Source organism: Mustela nivalis (assembly GCF_964662115.1).
Source record: "Mustela nivalis genome assembly, chromosome: 6".
NCBI classification, from domain to species: Eukaryota; Metazoa; Chordata; class Mammalia; order Carnivora; family Mustelidae; genus Mustela; species Mustela nivalis.
In genome coordinates, this window is record NC_139025.1 from 84,296,416 (window position 1) to 84,316,062 (window position 19,647).

Below are 19,647 nucleotides of genomic sequence, written 5' to 3' on the forward strand. Positions count from 1 at the left end.
GACTGTAATTCACTCTTTAGGCATGCTCGACTCCGATAGTGGTTTTAAAGGCAGTGAAGGGTGGTGTGAGGCACAAGGAACACTAGAATCCCCCTGCACAATATATCTTAGGTGAGGTCAAAACAGGGTGTCCAAGTAAGGTTGGATCAGCTTTGTTAGAGGAAAAGGAGCTGCTTCTGCTGGAATAGGCGGCTTGATGGAATTCTGAGGTCTGAGTACTCGTTATTCAAATCTTCCCAAATGCTGCTATACAATTTTCCCTTTCCCCAATTAGTGCTCTAAATTCACAGAACTGATGAGGCTGTGAATTAAACTCATGGTCTAACTCAGCAAACCACAGACAAACTCTGTATCTGATTTTTAGCTATAAGAACTCTGTAGCCACAACAGATATGAGAGACTTTTAGGACTGTCATAAAAAACTTACTTGGTTTCTGACAAATGCCTAAGCTAAGAATTTAAAACCTGAGACTGTACTTTTCTTTCTTTAAGTTCTTCAGTTAAATTAATAAGAGGCCACTTCAGAGTTTTAAGTTCTTTATGACAATTGTGCTATGCTATGTCCCTATTGCTTTGTCTGCAGGGGCTATACTCCAATATGCACTTTATTTCAGTTGACCATGGGTAGTAATTTACGTAACTCTGCCAAGGAATGCTGTGGTTTACTGACAGTTTTTTAATTTGCTAGGTTTGCCACAACAAATGCCACACTGAGTAGGTAGCTTAAACTACAGAAGTTAATTCTCTCAAAATTCTAGAGGCTAGAAGTCCAAGGTCAAAGTGTCAGTGTTTGGTTTCTTCTGAGACCTTTCTCCTTGGCTTTCCTCTTCTTGCTATGTCCTCTCACAGTCATCCCTCTGTCTGTGTTACTTGTGTTCTAATCTCCTCTTCGTGTGGGGCACAAGTCATATTGTACTAGAGCCCACCTTAATGACCCAATTTTAACTTAGTTACCTCTTCAAAGGCCATACCTTTAAATACAGTTACATTCAGAGGCACAGGAGGTTAGGGTTTCAACAAATGAGTTTGCGGGGGGGTGTGGGAGGGCATGCACACAATTCAGTCCATAACACTAATATCTCATCCTAATGATAACGATATCCTCGCTATCTCCAAATCCAGCCAAATCAACTAATCAATCTCATATTCCCATCCTGGAGGGTTTGTGGTCTATACTCACTTCTGATACTAAAGACTATATCAACCCAGAGTCAACTGTAGATAAAAGAAAACACTCTATTTTAAGTAGAAAATAAGTGACTTAATATGGGGAAATTAGGAGCTTACAACATCATGGGATGTGTTGAGGTAATAGTAACAGAACCATGGGACGTGTTGAGGTAATAGTAACAGAACAATACTGCATAACTGTATGGTCATTGAAACTTCTATTGCAACTAGAATCAGGAAGGTGGATAATCAGAAGTCACTATGGCAACTGCTGGGCTCCAGGATCATGCCACGTTAGCTCTGGAGATCAGAAAACTACTGCTCTCACTAGTATACCTCTAGAGAGACACTCTATGGTGGCCAAATCCATACTAGCAAAATGGGAAGCTCAGTACTGAAATCAAGATCCCTGTAAGTACAAATCATTGGTAGATCCTGAAATATACTAGAAACTAGCTGCACGGGAATATAAGAGATGGAGGAATATGGTTTTTAGCTTTCTAGTTTCTGCAGTAGTAAAAGGCCCTCTAGAAAGAGGTTGGAACAGAAGTAGAATATGCCATATTTACTAAACAAAGCTAGTTATTGCCCTGACCCCAAAATATGGCAATGATAATACAGAAAAAGAGAAGGAGAGATGAATTTGTAAAAATGTTAAAGGATTTACCAGGAAAGCAAATCCTCCAGGATAGTGAAAATAATATAGTGTGACCAATAATATACACACCCCCCCACAACCACCCACCCACACACACGCATAAAAACAAGTGCACAAGCAAACTGTGAAGTCTTAAGAAGAGTCTCTCTTTAATTCCTGTTTCTTAAGTTCTTGGCATATAGTAGCAGCTCAATGAATAGACAGACCTATTCTGAATTTATGATGATTCTACTATAATTGAAATAATTTATCCCTATAATTTATTGACTTTATTAAATTTTTATGGAAAAAATAATCTACATAAAACTATGGTAATAATATAGTGAAAATTAAAGCATCTGGTATAATCTTCTATTCCCTTGGTGAAATAATATATAAAAGAAATAACAGGAATCAACAGGGAGAACCAAGTTGAAATATCACTGGAAGGTGTGCTGAGAACTGAACAAGATGCTGCAGTGACATGGAAAATACTTTTTAATCCCCGAAGATTTTTTTTTCACTTAGACACTGATTATTAATTTATCTCTGACTCTCAATCAAATTACATGTTAGACTTCTGAGACTACCATTAATTAAAAGTGAGTCAGCCTAACTGTATAAATTACAGTAAGCATGTTTGGCTAGTGCATTAGATCTCTGGAGCCCTGCCACTAAATTGAAGAAATTAAATAGCTCTGCTTCTACTTATTCCCAAAGTCATATTGATGAATCCTTTTCTTTGTGAAAAGGACAGCAGGCATCAAAAGTTCTGCCTCTCCCCATTTACAAGGGCCGATTAATCACAGCATAAGAAGAGAAAACAGAATGGATAACATACAAAATGGATAAATTTATTGCCAAATAACTGAACACAAACTTGGCAAATGATGGTAGCTTTGAATAGAGAAAACAGGAGGCACATACAAAATGATATGATAAAATGTATGATAAAAGCCCATATTGAGGGTGTATCCAAGTTCTCCTGTTCCTTGGCTTACCTTACAGTGCTGGGCTTTCTTGTGAGTACATCGGGAACCTCATACCTGGGTTTCAGGGGAGTTTCCTCATTGATTTTAAGCCTGAAAATATTTCCCTCTATACCATAAATTTCAGCCAGAAGGGGAACCTGGGAACAGACATGAGATTAAATTCAATAGGTTATTAGCCCAATGATGGTTGGTTCTACTGTCAAATTGCAATAATTACAAACTATGTTTGGGGCACCTGGGTGGCTCAGTCGGTTAAGCATCTGCCTTCAGCTCAGGTCATGATCCCAGGGGCCTGAGAGTCAGCTTTTCCCTTTGTACCTTCCCCTGCTCATGCTCCCTCCCCCTCTCTCTTTCTCAAATAAAATCTTAAAAAAAAAATGAAGCTATGTTTGAATTATTATAGGCCAAATAAACTGGGGGAACAAATGGAATCATAAAGGAAAAAGCTCCCCAATCTTTGTATGTACTTGTTTGGCTGTACCTGGTATAGAGCAAGAAATACCTTTTATGTGTGCTATGGCTAGGCAAACATGTAATTGTCCATACCAGGACCTTCAAAGATGAAAGAGGTCTCTATTAATAATTATACAGAATGATGGACATAAACTGAAACTGCTTTTGGAAAACTGGGACCTCTGGCCCTGTATCTATGACAAACTGCAGCTCTCTTAAGAACCTGATCTTAAAAGTAGGACAACTGGATTCCAGCTGAATGGAAGATGAAGGATGACAAGCCACAGAATGGAAAGGAATAGAGAATAAAATAGTGGTCACGGGGGTTCCCTAGGATAGATAATTAAGCCTTGCTGTACTAAAATCAAAGGATTTCCTGTATACTTGGGAATAAGGTCTGGGGAACTTTCTCAAGAGGCTGGAATATTCTCAGCTTGCTTAAGAGGCTGGGGAATTCAGGTAAAATTCAGCTTTCTCAAGAAGTTGAGATACTCCCAGCTTTCTTTCTTTTTTTTTTTTTTTAATATTTTATTTATTTATTTGACAGAGAGAGATCACAGGTAAGTAGAGAGGCTGGCAGAGAGAGAGAGAGAGAGAGAGAGAAGCAGGCTCCCCGCTGAGCAGCGAGCCCGATGTGGGACTCGATCCCAGGACCCCGAGACCATGACCTGAGCCGAAGGCAGCAGCTTAACCCACTGAGCCACCCAGGCGCCCCTACTCCCAGCTTTCTTAAGACGCTGGGGAATTTAGGTAAAATTCTGCCTACAGTGGGACATGGAAGCAACAAAGAAATAGAGAATACAGGAATTGAGAAATAAAACATAAAACATCAAACCTCAAGCAAATAAAAGTGGCTAGTTTTAGGTTTCAAAACGAGGCATCTAGATCAGAGAAATATGTATTTTTTAATATGCAGTCATCTTTATTTATGTATACACTAGAATCAGACGTGGAATTTTAAGAAAAAAAGTCTAGGGGCACCTGAGTGGCTCAGTGGGTTAAGCCTCTGCCTTTGGCTTAGGTCATGATCTCAGGGTCCTGGGATAGAGCCCCGCATCAGGCTCTCTGCTCAGCAGGGAGCCTGCTTCCCACCCCCTCTGCCTGGCTCTCTGCCTACTTGTGATCTCTGTCTGTCAAATAAATAAACTCTTTTTTTTTTTTAAAGAGTTTATTTATTTATTTGACAGACAGAGATCACAAGTAGGCAGAGAGGCAGGCAGAAAGAGAGAGAGAAGGAAGCAGGCTCTCCGCGGAGCAGACAGCCCGATGCGGGGCTCGATTCCAGGACCCTGGGATCATGACCTGAGCCGAAGGCAGAGGCTTTAACCCACTGAGCCACCCATGCGCCCCAATAAATAAACTCTTAAAAAAAAAAAAATCTAGGATCTTATGGACTTTTGTTTTCCATTCATTTATGTAGTTAGGAAATCCAGTTTACTTGAGAATAATGGAAAAGGCCAAGTCATAGCTCAGTTTCATATGACAAGTTTTCTCCTCATAGATATTCTGGAGTCTACAGGCATTTAATGAATCTGCCCATTTTTCAGTGCCTTCTGCAATTCCTTAGATTTCAATGGGCACCTGACCTATAGAACATTCTATTACTTTACTGACTCTTAAGGTATGGTTATGGGGCTATGCCTGAGAATTTGCTTTTCTAAGCTATGGTTCCCCTTTCATTTACTCTAATGGGCAGTTTTAAAAAAGGGTCAGATGTGACCAACCTTCCAAACCTCCATGCATATCTTACAAAAATGCTGTTTACTTTATGATTAATTTTACCAACTTTCCCTGCCAAAAAAGGACTCAAAAGTATAAAGTATCACCTGCCAGTGTTAGATGAGGCTCCTCTTCTTTCTCCAAATCAAATTATTTGGGATTCTGAGAGCAAGCAACTCCCAACACACAGCTACAGTCTTTCTCAAAAAAGCTTGATCAGATAAATATTTTGACAGTTTTCAACCACTCTGCCATATAGCAGTGATTATTAGCAAATCCTCCATTAAATCCTTCATATGATACCAAATTCTGGTTACACTTGGGTACATGTATTGTTACTGTAACATCTATTCAATGAAAGGCTAACGTGGGCATGCTGTGTGACCTAGTCCAGAACAGGTACACTCTGGTGCAAGTAAGATAGGAAGCAGGGAGACTATCTCACACACACACACACACACACACACACACACAAAGATTTCTCTGGGACTTTGCCTCTTGGGAATAATAGGAAAGTAGTCAGGGTACTTAAGCAGTGACATTATACATAAGAGTGACCAGATAAAAAGTACAGTGGCTGTAGCTACTTTTACAGATAATTCTTAAGATAGCACAATAGTAGAGTAGTAGTGAGCATAGCATAATTATTTTTTCTAATTTTATTGAGATACATATTGTACAAATTTAAGGTGTATACTGGGTTGATTTGATACTTACATATTGCAAGATGATAATCACTACAGCATTAGCTAACAACTGCATTGTATCACATAATTATTATCTCTTTTTTGTGATGACATTTATGATCTACTCTTCTAGCAACTTTCAAGTATATAATAGAGTAACATTAGTTATAATCACTATGCTATACAGGAGAATCCCCAGAACTTATTTCATGTACAGCTGTAAGTTACTCTTTGACCAGCATCATCCTTCCCTCCACACCAATCATAATGTAATTATTCCTTTCATGTCTAATGTTCTTTTGTAAACTTAATGACTTCAAATGTACCATCAGAATTCTAAGATTTAAAAATGTGCTCAAACACAAGTATAGTTGAAATTCTGTTAGATTATGTAACAGATAATTCTGTTAGATATCTCCTAAGTGAGACCTGTATTGTCATTGCTCTCAAATTCAACTAACATTTATTTGGCATCTGATATTGTGATGTGCTGTGAAAAAGACGACCAAACTCTTAGAGGGAAATTGCAATTTACAGATGAAACACGGTAAACATAAAACATGCTCTAAGTGCTGAGGAAGAGGGTCAAGGGAATACTGATGATGACTGTAAGGACAGGGGTTCTGGGCTGTCTCTGGAGGAGCAGGACCTTCAGGAACTAGCAGGACTTTGGGGAGGCCAAATGAGCATGAAACATCCTAAGTAGAGGGCACACAGGCTGCCTACCTATGATGATCAACTACACCCCATTTCTGTACTCAGAGATCCTCCCAGTTTTAGTAGCTCTCACATTTAAAAGAATAAAAACAAACAAACAAAGATTGGTCTGTATGTTCTGTTCTTGAGGCTGCAACTCAGGAAAGAATACTAATTCTTTTACTATAATAACCTTTTATAACCAAACACACAAATCAGAGTCAGAGCTCCATTTTGTTTCCGTTCTAGCTCAGTTAAGCAAATGATTTTTTCCCCAATGGGCAGTCCTTTTCAGGGTTGATATTCAGATTCATTCATATCTCCTACCATTACCGACATATCTTTCATGTTCCAAGCATATAATCTCCTTAGACATTAGTATGCTCTATTTCTACGATCTGGCTCATGCTGTTTTTTTTTTTCCCTCCTTTAATCAGTATGTTTTAATTTTAATTTTTAAAAAAGATTTTATTTATTTGTCAGAGAGCAAGAGCACAAGCAGGCAGAGTGGCAGGCAGAGCAGGCAGGGGGAGAAGCAGGCTCTCTGCTGAGCAAGGAGTTCAAGGAATCTGGGATCATGACCCGAGCTTAAGGCAGCTGCTTAACCAACTGAGCCACCCAGGCATCCCTGGCTCATGCTGTTTTCATTGACTTAAAAACTTTTTTTTAAACAGCAACAGATTTTCAGAAGTCCAATAAACAAAGCTACGTGGGTTAAAGACAGTGGGGAGTAGCTTGGAGTGCCCCACCTTTGAACCCCTCCCTGAATTGAGCCCTGAGACACCTCCACGGAGACCTGGGTGACAGTTTAAAAACCACTTCTCTGGGTTTCTCAATTGCCAGTTATTGCCCAATTCTTGCTCATGTCAAAAAGCCTGGATATGAATGTTACATTCTCCTATCTAACACATTAAGAATTTCTCTATATATTCCTTTTCTTTTCCTGTCTGGACACTTATGAAAGAGTAATATACAAATAAATGATGGCATCTCTTCCTCCTGTCAGTGACAACTGTAAATGACAATGAAAAGATATGTTAACTTACAGAAGCTAGACTGTGTAAACTAGAAGTTAGTATGAATACTTAGATCATAGTAGCAATTACACTCAAGTTGCAGCAAGATGGATTTATGTAAACTAAGTGAAATGTGTAACAGAGCATTTTAAATAATGACACAGTATGGATTTTGTTCCCTTAAAAACATTTAAAATCTGTAAATGTCCATTTACACTGAGATAAATCCTCAGAGAAAGGGACCCATTTAGAGGTTCCTTTTAATACTGCAAGTCTCCATTTGGTTTTTCATAAAGCTTTGTTTATAGATTTCTTTCTTATAGGCTGGGAAAGAGTATTCTCTTTTTGTACCTGATTTCTTTCATACGTAATAAAAACAAAACCTGGTAGTCTGTCATCCATAAATTAAGCTTCTTGTTGTTGTTTTTGGCCACATGGGCAAAAATACCAGGTTGTAAAAACCATGGTGGTAGAAACAGACTTGTCTTTGTATTCAAGTAGTGGACGGTCACAATTACACAAAAACAAAATCTGTTATTTACCCAGAACTGGGAGTCACAACTAGTAGAGACTGACAAGAGTTAACAGAACAGCCCTAGAACACATGCTAAAAATAGCAGTGGGTATTAGGAACGGAAATTATGAGTCCGTCAACTTCTCCTTGATGGATACAGATCTTGCCTTTCCTCTGGCACCAGGTGTCCTCACTATAAGGAATCGTTCATCTAAAGGGCCTACAAGAGTTAGCAAGTTGTTGATCAACATCTCCTGGGATTCAGAGAACGGTCTAAGAGTACATTACATTGCCACAGGGCACTAATTGCTCCTTCCATTGTTGCAGCCAGTTGATTTACTGCAGGCACTGATTCTCTACAGAGATGGCTGGCAAGTTCACGCTGGGTATTAGGCTGTTCCCTAAGGACAGTTAGCCTGTCCAGGTTTGTTTCTGGGTGTTTGGCTAGTTCCCAAATTAGCTGCCTGTTCATGGCCGTTTCTGCAGAAGAAGTACTGGCTAACTAGTAGTTCTTCCTCATCAGCTGAAGGGGCAGCTGGTTGGGCAAAATCCCATTTCATTAGGCTCAGAGGCAAAGGCAAGGGGGATCTTCATGGGGGTGCTCAGAGATATCCCTGCATCCTTGGAGATGCTGCCAGAAATGGGAGTCTCTGGTGAAAACTCGCCAAAGGCTGCAAAGGAAAGTAAATGTAGTGCTAAAAAGTCATCCATGTCATGAGAAAGCCTCAAAACTGGCAATATAAAAGCAGATAAAAGACACAGGTCTGTTTCAGATAGCCTTGCTAGCACGCTTTTTTGCTAGACTCAGAGGACAGAATAAACTGTTCTGCTCTGAAGTCACAAGACTGGGTCTTCCCTGTTTCTCAATCTAGGTCAAATTTTCACAGAAAGTTAAAAAAAAATTGGTAATAGAAAAAAACAGCTATAAAAAACAATCAACATTTTACTATTAGCTTTCTTTTGGAAATCTCTTTATCAAATATCTACCTGATTATTTCTTCATCAGGAATAGGCAACATACTATCCCGGGACCCTGTGTGAGAAAACTTGGGCAGTTTAACTTACAACTGCCTTTTTTTCAAAGCCTAGATGTCCTGAGCTGGAGACAACACACAGGGCCTCCCTTCGGCTTGTTCTGTAACATGACCATATCCCAGGAACATCATGGTTGCTACAGATTGAATTGTGTCTCCCCCTATCTCCAAATTCGTATATTGAAGCACTACCCCTCAATATGATGGTATTTGGACATGGGGCTTTTGGAAAGTGATTAGATTTAGATAAAGTCATGAGGGTGGGGTTATGATGGGATTATAAGTGTCCTTAGAAGATGAAACCAAAGAGTTCGCTCTCTCCCCACTATCTGAAAATACAGTAAGAAGATGGTACTCTTCTAAGTCTTCTAAGCCAGGAAGTTAGTAACTTTCTAAGCCAGAAAGTTACCTTCATTTTGGATTTCCCAGCTCTAGAACTATGGCAAATCAGTGTCTGTTGTTTAAGATACCCAGTCTACAGTATTTTGTTATGGGAGCCTGAGCTAAGACAACGTTGAATGAAGCTCGGTTCTGTTTCCTGGTTGCTTATGTTGGGGGAAGGGATTGAGAAGATTTAAAAAATTAACAACATATCTTGATAACAAAGTTACTGCTTTAAGAGCTGTAATGGTGTGGGGGCAGGCAGAGACAGTAAGAATGCTGTTTGTCAGAATCTGCTGGATCAATGAAATCTGAGAACTGCAGCTTTGAGCTGAATATGATCCTCTTAGACTTTGGACTCTGTCTCTCTGAACCTGAAGTAAAAAGCTATCATTCTGAATAAGTAGACATGTGCAGCTTATTTTAAATCTCCAGACTACACCAATACCATGCCCTAAAGTGAAATCTCCCATGAAATACCCATTACATCCCAGAAACCACTTTAAATGGAGACTGCTTGTCTATACAGTGAGCTGGATACAAGGTTCAGACAACTTTAGAAATTACTGTCTGGGTCCTCATTGTCCCTACCACGCTGACAGAGAACATGAAATCCTGAGTCCCTCTTAGTCATCTCAACTCCAGGTGACAAGGAAAACATTAAATTGGAATTAAGCCCAGAATTTCAGGGTGACCCCCTAAACCTACAGATTTTCCTGAGATTAGAGCATGTAGATTCTTGCAGCCCCAATATTTCTAATACCTGAACATAAAGTCTGTTCCAAGGGGTCCTCGAAGTTTTCAGTCCTGGGAGCCATGTTGCTGACATCCTGGATAACCTGTCCTTGCTTGTTGGGCTTCTCAACTTCCTTCTGAGCCATGTGCTATCTTATGTTGAGATTCTATGGGTTGTCCTGGATTGTCACTTCTTTTTTTTTTTTTTTTTAAATATTTTATTTATTTATTTGACAGTGAGAGATCACAAATAGGCAGAGAGGCAGGAAGAGAGAGAGGAAGGGAAGCAGGCTACCTGCTGAGCAGAAAGCCCGATGTGGGGCTTGATCCCAGGACCCTGAGATCATGACCTGAACCGAAGGCAGCGGCTTAACCCACTGAGCCACCCAGGCGCCCCGGATTGTCACTTCTTTTCCTTAGAAGGATATAGATCTGGTATAGACTCTGGCTCTGGCACCTGACCTGAATGGCATTGTCTCTCACGTTTTCAGGCTCCAAGAGGCATGTATGTAGAGAACTGATTTACAGTTTTGTAAAATGTTGTGTGTGGGGATCCACCACTAACTGTGCTGGTATCAAGATGCATGGACATTTGCATTCTGGCCCACAGAGTGCTTCTGCCTCATTTTCTTTGCTTTATCATGAGTCTTCGTGATGTTGGATGTTCAGATGCTCAATATACCAAGGGTCCCAAGGATAGAAAGTGATTTTTGCCCTATCGGATAGCTACAACTCTCTGGGTTTAGACACACTGGAGACAGGAAGGAAAAGGAGCAAATGACATCAAACAAACAAACAAACAAACAAAAACCCCAAAGAAAAGTACCTAACATCTGGTGGCAGGCTTAATGACTATGACTCCTGGAAGGTTTCTAGTGGACTCTCTGCATTTCCTGGAGCCAAGTGTTTCTGCTGACAGGTTTGGCTGGGTGTCAGGCTATTAGACCACATGCAAATGGCTGGTGGCTCTCCAGGAAGGAAATCCGTGCTACTCCAGGTCTTCCCATGAATAGCTATCAAACTATGCTAAAAAAAAATGATTAGTATAGACTTGGATCAGTTGGAGAGGACCTATGTATGAGGACCTATTGCAGTGGGTGCGAGGGAGAACCATGAGCTGAGAACTCAAAGACATAAAAAATGCCAAGCAAGGGGGCAAATTCCTCCAGAAAAAAATAGGTGGTATAAAAGCAGCATGAAGTTTCAGAGAAAGGTTCACCATCCCATCTGTGTAGTTAAGAGACATGAACTAAGTATATAGCTACCATAATACACTCTTAAGTAACAAGAAGTTGAGGACAGGGATAGAGAACACAGAACTATTGATATGATTTTAGCCCTTATTTTGAATTTGGGCAAGAGAAGTATGTTAGAAAATCCCACATTTATGAAATAGTGAAATTTCCTAAAACTTCATAAGGAAGGTATGTTCCTCATACCTTCTAGAGGACCCGTTGCTGTGGAGCAGTTTTTATTCTGTCTTCCCTGAAGACGTTCCTCAGTGTAGCACCATGGGACGACAGCTATGCCACAGGGACAGCTCTCACAACTTTGCAGGAAAAGGGGGGATTTCTTCTCAGTCGCCTGTTACGGAACCTAGACTGCATGGCTTGAAGTATGTCTTTTAGTTACATGAACTACCAATTAAGCCAGATTTGTTTGTGAGGCCTTAGAAGCATCCGAAGCTTCTAATGAGACAGTGAGGGTCAGGCTGGGAGCCTGGGTACTTGGGCAACTCCATTGTGCACTTCTTCTGTGACTGGCCCTTCTGAAGTAGCATGATGACTTGACAAGTGAGAAAAAGTACTTAATACCTGCTCTCATCCTTTCAGTATGTAAGAACCAGGATGATCTGCTAGTGAAGCAGCCCAGGAAGATAGCACATTTGTGACTTAGGTTTTCAACTATATAGTCCCTTGCTCCCCTGAAGTTTGGACAGTCCCTGAATCCATACCTTGCTCATTTGCATGCTCAACTGCACACTGTCTAACAGTAACTGAACATGGGTACTTGACAGAGTTGACAGATGCAGGGGAAAACTTGACTCTGACTTTGAGCAGGTGACTTTCTAGTCACTTTTCTGTATTATGAGGACTAATTAAAAGGAAATAACGTTTGTAAAACATGTAGGAAAGCATATGATACAGAGGCAATAGGTAAGTTAATATTCACATTACTTTTTAAGTAGTATTAGTATAGATACAAAAAAGATGACATTACTTCTTCAACAAAGTTTATTTTTGATGCATACATAGTTTTAATTATTAGCCTTTGTGGAACTTTACTTCATTCAAACCCAACTTAATATAGGAACAAATAATTCTCTTAGAAAATACTTCTCTCTCACCTTGGTTGTTTCATTGATGATTCGGAACTTGGTGCTGTCTTTGCCTATCGTGGCTGAGTCTAGTGATGCCTTATAGGTTGATCTCCTGGAAAGCTGCTGTTTCTGACGCCTGCAGATATACAGAATATAAATACCCAAGAATTATTTGTGACTGTCAGCAATCTATATTATCATGTGGAAGTCATTAAAATTCACTATGATGGTAAATGAACTGGGTCCAGACAGTATTAGTACTCTCATAAAATACTAATTGGAGTACTTTGTTATTAGAGTGCTAATAAAATTAGTATGAATAAGAATAATATGAATGTAATTGCTCAACAAAGCACTGTCCGAGGATGGCATTTTGTCCCCTTTACTGAGAAGGTGGGGCAGTTTTCATAGATGACATTTATTAGCTTGTTAATTTCCCTCCCTCCTTCCACAAAATGTACACTTTAATAGAAGCTCAATAAATTCTTATGGAAATCCAATATAATCCAGTGACTTCACAAAATAATCAAGAGTTCCCTATAGAATTCCCTCTAAGGTACCTATTCAGAATTTAAGTGATCTGATTTTCTTCCTTTAGAGCAGTGTGAATAAATTAGAAATTTGTAACATAGGATACAATTTTTGGTGGTTTCAGGTTTAGGATCACACAAAGACATATAGTCAACAAAAGTATTTTATTTTATTTTTATTTTTTTTTTTAAGATTTTATTTATTTATTTGACAGAGAGAAATTACAAGTACACTGAGAGGCAGGCAGAGAGAGAGAGAGAAGGAAGCAGGCTCCCTGCTGAGCAGAAAGCCCGATGCGGGACTCGATCCCAGGACCCTGAGATCACGACCTGAGCCGAAGGCAGCGGCTTAACCCACTGAGCCACCCAGGCGCCCCGTCAACAAAAGTATTTTAAAGAAATATTTTCTGAAGCTCTGGGGAAACAGGTAATCTTATACAGTGGTGATTAGGGCATAAAACAGTACAATCCCTATGGGGGTGTCTCTGGTAATAGGTACAATTTTAAATGTATTTATTCTTTGATGCAGCAATACCATTCCTGGAAATTAATCCTATAAATACACTTGCAGATGTAGGAAATGACATATGTATAGCTTTTCATTATGGCATGACTTTATAGTATAGCTAAAAGATTAAAAACTCAAGGATCTAGCAATAGGAAGGAGAACAAATAAATCATTGTACATCTACCCAATAGAATACTACACGGCCAGAAAAAGAGAGGACAATCTCTATACACTCATGCAGAGCTCTTCAGAATAAACTATAAAGCAGAAAAAAAGAACACAACAACATATATAGGAAGTGACTTGTTATAAGAAAGGCAGTGATATAAGAATATATGTAATTCTTTAAAAAAAAAAAGGGGGGGGGGCGCCTGGGTGGCTCAGTGGTTTGGGCTGCTGCCTTCGGCTCGGGTCATGATCTCAGGGTCCTGGGATTGAGCCCCGCATCGGGCTCTCTGCTCCGCAGGAAGCCTGCTTCCCTCTTTCTTTTTTTTTTTTTTTTTAAGATTTTATTTATTTATTTGACAGACAGAGATCACAAGTAGGCAGAGAGGCAGGCAGAGAGAGAGGAGGAAGCAGGCTTCGCGCTGAGCAGAGAACCCGACACGGGGCTCGATACCAGGACCCTGGAATCATGACCCGAGCCGAAGGCAGAGGCTTTAATCCACTGAGCCACCCAGGCGCCCCTGCTTCCCTCTTTCTATCTCTCTCTCTCTGCCTGCCTCTCTGCCTACTTGTGATCTCTGTCTGTCAAATAAATAAATAAAATCTTAAAAAAAAAAAAAAAGAATATATGTATTCACAAAAAGAAATACTGGGAGGATAAATAAGAAACTAATAAATCTGGTTACTTAGAGGGATAATATGTGGAATGGGGTGAAGGGAGACAGGCATGGGAGTAACCCTTTTCAAAGTATATCTTTTTATATTATTTGATTTCTGAAACCTATAGAAGTATTATCTGTTCAAAGATATAAACATGTTTGGGCGCCTGGGTGGCTCAATGAGTTAAAGCCTCTGCCTTTGGCTCAGGTTGTGATCTTGGGGTCCTGGGATCGAGTCCCACGTCAGGCTCTCTGCTCAGCAAGGAGCCTGCTTCTCTCTCTCTCTCTCTGCCTACTTGTGATCTCTCTCTCTGTCAAATAAATAAATAAAACCTTAAAAAAAAAGATATAAACACTTTTAAAATAAGATACATATTTATTTAGAAATTTAAATAAGACAGTAATAAGTGTATAAAGATGAATGTCTCCTGTCTGATGAATTTTTTAATGACTACATTTCCTAACTGACCCTTTCCTTAAAAAGCCTACAAAAATTGCAATATTGGAATGTTCTGATCAGGTAATACATTTCCTCTTCTTACCTGTAGAAAGCAATCTTGTTGCAATCTTTGAAAATGTTTTTATCCACAGCTTCATCTTCAACACTAAATAAAAAGACATTTTAAGAAATTTATTTTCTCCAAAGTTTGTGAATCCAATTTTTGTTCCTTCTCTAACTACAGCATGAACTTAGGTAATAAACTTCTGCAATGCAAAACTGCCGTGACCATGACATAATACGATAGCCTGTGTGCTGCAGAGTAACATCTTTTTGTAAATCACACAAGGTAAACAACAAAATATCAAGTTCTGGGAATACACTGAAACACTGGAAAAAATACTGTCACTTATAAAGCAGGATTCTTTTAAAATAATAACTGAAGGCTATGACTACAATAATAAAATCAGAAGAAGCAAAACCACAAAAAAACCCAAACGAAACAAAAATAATCCACCTACTTATTCAATAAAATATTTTCAGTGAGTGCTGGGCCCTGAGGAAGATAGGAAGGAATGTGTCTGAGCTTCCTACAAGAGCCTAACCAACAGGTACAAATCAACCTGACAAATACTTCAACAGGGGTATGTGCAAGGGACTAGAATAATAGAAACAGATGTAAAAGGAAAATCTGCTTTTGAATTATGCTGACAATTAGGAGTCAACGCTTTTTAAAACCAAGTTCCTAGAATAGCTGTTTCTGGAACAGACCATGAATAAGATACATACATATTGCTTCTAGAAAATATGTATTTAAATTAGCCTCCAGTGGCACCTAGCTGGATTACTCAGTCGGTCAGTGAAGCATCTTGGTCTTGGGGTTCTGAGTTCGAGAGCCCAGTGTTGGGTACAGATTACTTAAAAATAAAATCTTTAAAAAAATAAATTAGCCTCCATATGATTAAAACAACTATAGACTGTAAGGAGGGGGAAAACCACTGGCCTTCAAGCAGACATGTTACTGAATACAGCTACAGTCAGCATGTTTATGAATATGTAGGAAACTATGACTGAACACAAATTTCCAGATAGGAAAACAAGCCCACACAGATACACTAGGCTGTACTAAAAAAATTATTTTTTGGAAGTCATCAAATCCTTCACTGATGCAGTCTTTGTCAGTGTTTCTTTTAATCAAGTCTGCAAAGATTTGAGAAATTTGGTCTTTTTACTTTCCAGCTTTGAAGAATGAGCTCTGTTAATACAGGAAGATGGGAGTACAGCTGAATATGGAAAGCAACATGCTTGAAATTCACAGGTTACAGTTCTGATCACAACTCTTCTACTGTTTTGTAAACCATCCTAAAAGTATTGTATGAGGGGCTGGGGAATTGAGAAAAAATTATAAAGATTAAATACATAAATACGAAACATGCAACTAACAGGTCATTCAACAATCAGTAAAGCCTTTGTTCAAAACCAAAATGTTGCTTTCAGTTACTCTGCATCCCCTGCTGTCTGGATTCAGTCCCTGCAGGACCACTGGGCCTTTACCTGATTTCCTCTTTCCCAGCAGCTTCCATGGCTTCCCAGGCAATTCGACCCTCTTCCAGCGCTCAGACCAAGGCCAAGCGCGGTCTTTTTAAAACTCCTATTGGCCGTCTTTCTAAATTATAACCAGGACTTCACCACTGTCACGTCCTGGGAGATGGAGTCCTCTCCAGGTCCTTAAGGAGTAGCAAATCTGCACTTATTCCTCGGTTTTCCAGGCCAAATTAGAGCTTCTACATGGATTTAGGTAGCCAAATTTTCTTAGTTACGAATGCCCGACGAAGAACTGCTTTCCTGAGGAATCAAAACTGTCTTTGCGGTGGAGGGGGCGTGTACTCAAAGAGCCCTAGAGGAGAAAAGTCAAGAGCGTGAGAAACAGGAAATACGGAGACCGCTTGCCTGACCCAGGCCAAACTTCTGCAGGTTGATCTCCGTGACCGTCACGCCACAAATCCTGAAAACTGACCCACTTTCAGTTTTTAGTAGAAAGTGCCGGCCTGCTCTGCGCTGAAGCTTGGTGTTCCCCGGTCAAATTCTGCTTTCCCCTTTCAGGGATAAAATGGTCTTTATAAAGGGTGTATCTACTCCAGTAGATACAGTTCTGTAAGTGCTTATACTCTACCACTGCCAAATTCCGTCTTTGCTTAAATATCTCCAGAAAACCGATAAGTGACTACTACACGCCAAACAGGCGAACTTACGGCTTTCCCAGACTTCGGCCCCAGCGACTGACTTTGATCTAGAACGCATGTAAGGCTGGGGCGAACGAGAGGAGGAGAGAGCCAAACGCCACACTGGGTGCCTGCTTGATCCCCAGACCCTTTAAGGGCCGGGAGAGAGAAGGACCGACAGAAGCGGAGGCAGCTTTTGATAAACATCCTAATGCTCCAAGGTGACCGGCAAACCACAGAACTACGTCTGCGCTGTACCGTCTAAAACTCACACGAGGTCGTGACGGCTGGCTTAGGGAGGGGCTGCTGGGTGGTCAAACAAGCAAGCCCCGGGAGGTTTCGAGGACCCGGATGGTCCCGCCCCCAGAGCAGGGCCGGAAGAGGGCGGGGCGAACCGGAAGGAGGTGAAATGCTTTCGGTAGGCGCTCCACGGCTGTGAAGATGGCGGCGGCTGCGTGGCTTCAGGTGCTGCCTGTCATTCTTTTGCTTCTGGGGGCTCAGCCGTCCCCACTGTCGCTTCTCGGTGTAGGGCCGGCACCTGTCGCCGCTGCCGACCGATCCAAGTGGCACATTCCGATACCGTCGGTGAGTGTTCACTTCAGAAGCAACTGAGCCTGGAGGAGCTAAGGGGTGGGGCTACGGCGGCCTTAGGGGTCCATGAAGGTTCCGCTGAAGTCCGCTTCCAAAGTAGTGGAATTGCCTGGAGCGTCTGTGTCGCTGGTTAGCAGGGACCCACCTCCCTGGAGCGGACAGCTGTGCACTTCTGTGGGTAGGTTAGCGGGAGTGCCAGGACCACTTCAGGAGCGGAGAAGAATGGTGGAACGGTATTTTATCAGCGAAGTCAGAGAGAACTTTGAATGCCTTGAGACGGGAAAGTTGATGAAAAGGTGGAGAACGGTTTCCCTTTCAGCTAAAGTTTCGCAGAATCCAGTGACCCCGAGTTGCAGGAGAGAGATCTGGAAATAGGTGTCTTTCTTTCTGTTTTTTCTCTGCACTTTTTTGTTACTGGATGATTCTACTTAACAAAGTTGTTTGATATCATTGGAACTTTGGAATGGTTATTCTAAGCTTTGCTGTGTGATTAGGAAGCCTAGGCATTTAAAAAATATATTCTAAGATGAGAATGGCTGAAATGGAAGAAATTTTGTTCTAAAGTTTGATACGGTAAAGGTATCCTTTCTTTTGGATGATTTACTAGATAGGTTGACCCTTTTTGTCCTCCTACTCCCCTCCTTTAAATTTCATTTGAGTAAGCGCTGTAGTCCTGCGAGCCAACAAATCGGATGCATCCAGGAAATGCCAGAAAGCATTTTTCCTGTTGAAACCACGGTGGTCTTTTTGTTTCATTCTGCTCTGCTCCCTGGCTCTAATGTCGAAATTTCATTTGAGCTTTTACATGGCAAGCATTAATAGCTTTTGTTCATTCCGTGAAGATCTTCAGGTTCTGACTTTTAGGTACTGTTGGTAAAATGGCTACTAGTTAAGTTCATCTGTCTGCTCATACAATAGTTTATTTGAAGAAATGATTGGGTTATTCTGAACAGTGATTAGTGAGTGAAGGGAATTTACTTGAAGATTTAGGTTGAGATTTCTAGCAGCTTCTAGAGTCCTTGCTTCATGGTCTGTGGGGAAAAAATTGTGTCTCTACACCAAGCTACAAACTTCTGCAGTTTGGATGCGGTCGAATTTTTCTAAAAGGAAGGATATTCATGTATTTTTTGTTGTTAAGAAAACTAACTTAAACATTTTATAAATTTAGGTTTTGTAACAATTATATTCTGCCTTGGGAATTAAAGTGATGCTAATTATCTTTCTCCTTTATCTTTGCAGGGGAAAAATTATTTTAGTTTTGGAAAGATCCTGTTCAAAAATACCACTATCTTCCTGAAATGTGAGTTTTTGCATTTCATGAAGTTTTTATTTGAGTTTCTAAGTGATCTTTAAACTTTTAAATTACCTAGTTTCTATCTCTGACCTACTCTAAATGTAAGCTTTGAAATTTAATAGTCTGGCACTATCTAGGCATAAACATCTTTTCACTGAGTAATCTTCGGAATACTTGTGTGAACTTTATTTTCTTCTCTTGTTTTTCTGGTGTTTATACAGTTAGACCAATTATGTTGTTTGATTGTCTGCATGGTGTTTTAATCTGTCCTGTGTCAAAGAGATACCACTGACTTGGCTTTTGTGTGCTTGTTAGATGTTTACTGAACACATGACTTAGGTTTGTCAGACCTTTGGCTCTGAATGCATATGTTCAGTAAACCTTTGTTTACAGAAGGTGTATTTTCTTATTCGGATCTTTGAAAGAGGAAGCTCAAGGCTATTACCGGGGAATAGGGATTATGTAGAACAAAACCAGTCTGTCCACTGAGAAAAACTACTGTATCTGAATCCAGAATATCCCATTGCGTATTAAAGAAAGGCTTCCTTTTATTTTTGAAACTGGTTTTATTTTAGGGAATAAATGATCATGGGTAAAACTCTTGTTTCAGGATCAGGGATAAAAGTTCAGGTCATCCATTTGTGCTTCTTTGCCTGTCTTTCTCCAGGAAAGTGCAAAGTTATAAGTTGTAGTTGGTTGATTTTGTTTTAATCATTTACTAAGTAGTTATTAAAAACCTACTATGCGCCAGGCATTGGTTTAGATGGCAAGGAAGTGATAGAAAAGGCCTTCTCTCTTCCTGAGCTTACAGTCTAACAGGAGTGAAGGGGGCCAGTAAAATTGCTATGAAAAACAGACTGTGTCTATGAAAATGCAATTTCTTTTT

General features: G+C 40.1%; 2 protein-coding genes across 9 annotated transcripts in view; one reads left to right on the forward strand and one right to left on the reverse strand.

Annotated features, from left to right (window-relative positions):
- Positions 1-16,551, reverse strand: part of GANC (glucosidase alpha, neutral C) — a 73,896-nt gene extending 57,345 nt beyond the window's left edge. For all 5 annotated transcript variants that reach the window (XR_014312981.1, XM_082735465.1, XM_082735464.1 and 2 more), the window contains exons 1-4: positions 16,209-16,551; positions 14,758-14,820; positions 12,381-12,489; positions 2,809-2,936 (exon numbers count right to left, since the gene is read on the reverse strand). Coding sequence is in view for 4 of the 5 variants with exons in the window: in XM_082735465.1 (XP_082591591.1) it covers positions 2,809-2,936; positions 12,381-12,489; positions 14,758-14,820; positions 16,209-16,237 (329 nt within the window). In the remaining variant the exon portion in view is untranslated. The remainder of the gene's footprint in view (positions 1-2,808; positions 2,937-12,380; positions 12,490-14,757; positions 14,821-16,208) is intronic.
- Positions 16,552-16,626: 75 nt separating this feature from the next.
- Positions 16,627-19,647, forward strand: part of TMEM87A (transmembrane protein 87A) — a 43,962-nt gene continuing 40,941 nt past the window's right edge. For 3 of the 4 annotated variants that reach the window (XM_082735467.1, XM_082735469.1, XM_082735470.1), the window contains exons 1-2: positions 17,162-17,461; positions 18,707-18,767. In XM_082735467.1, the coding sequence (XP_082591593.1) occupies positions 17,318-17,461; positions 18,707-18,767 (205 nt within the window). In that variant the 5' untranslated portion in view covers positions 17,162-17,317. Of the gene's footprint in view, positions 17,462-18,706; positions 18,768-19,647 lie in introns of all 4 variants that reach the window. The other variant, XM_082735468.1, reaches the window with a different exon arrangement.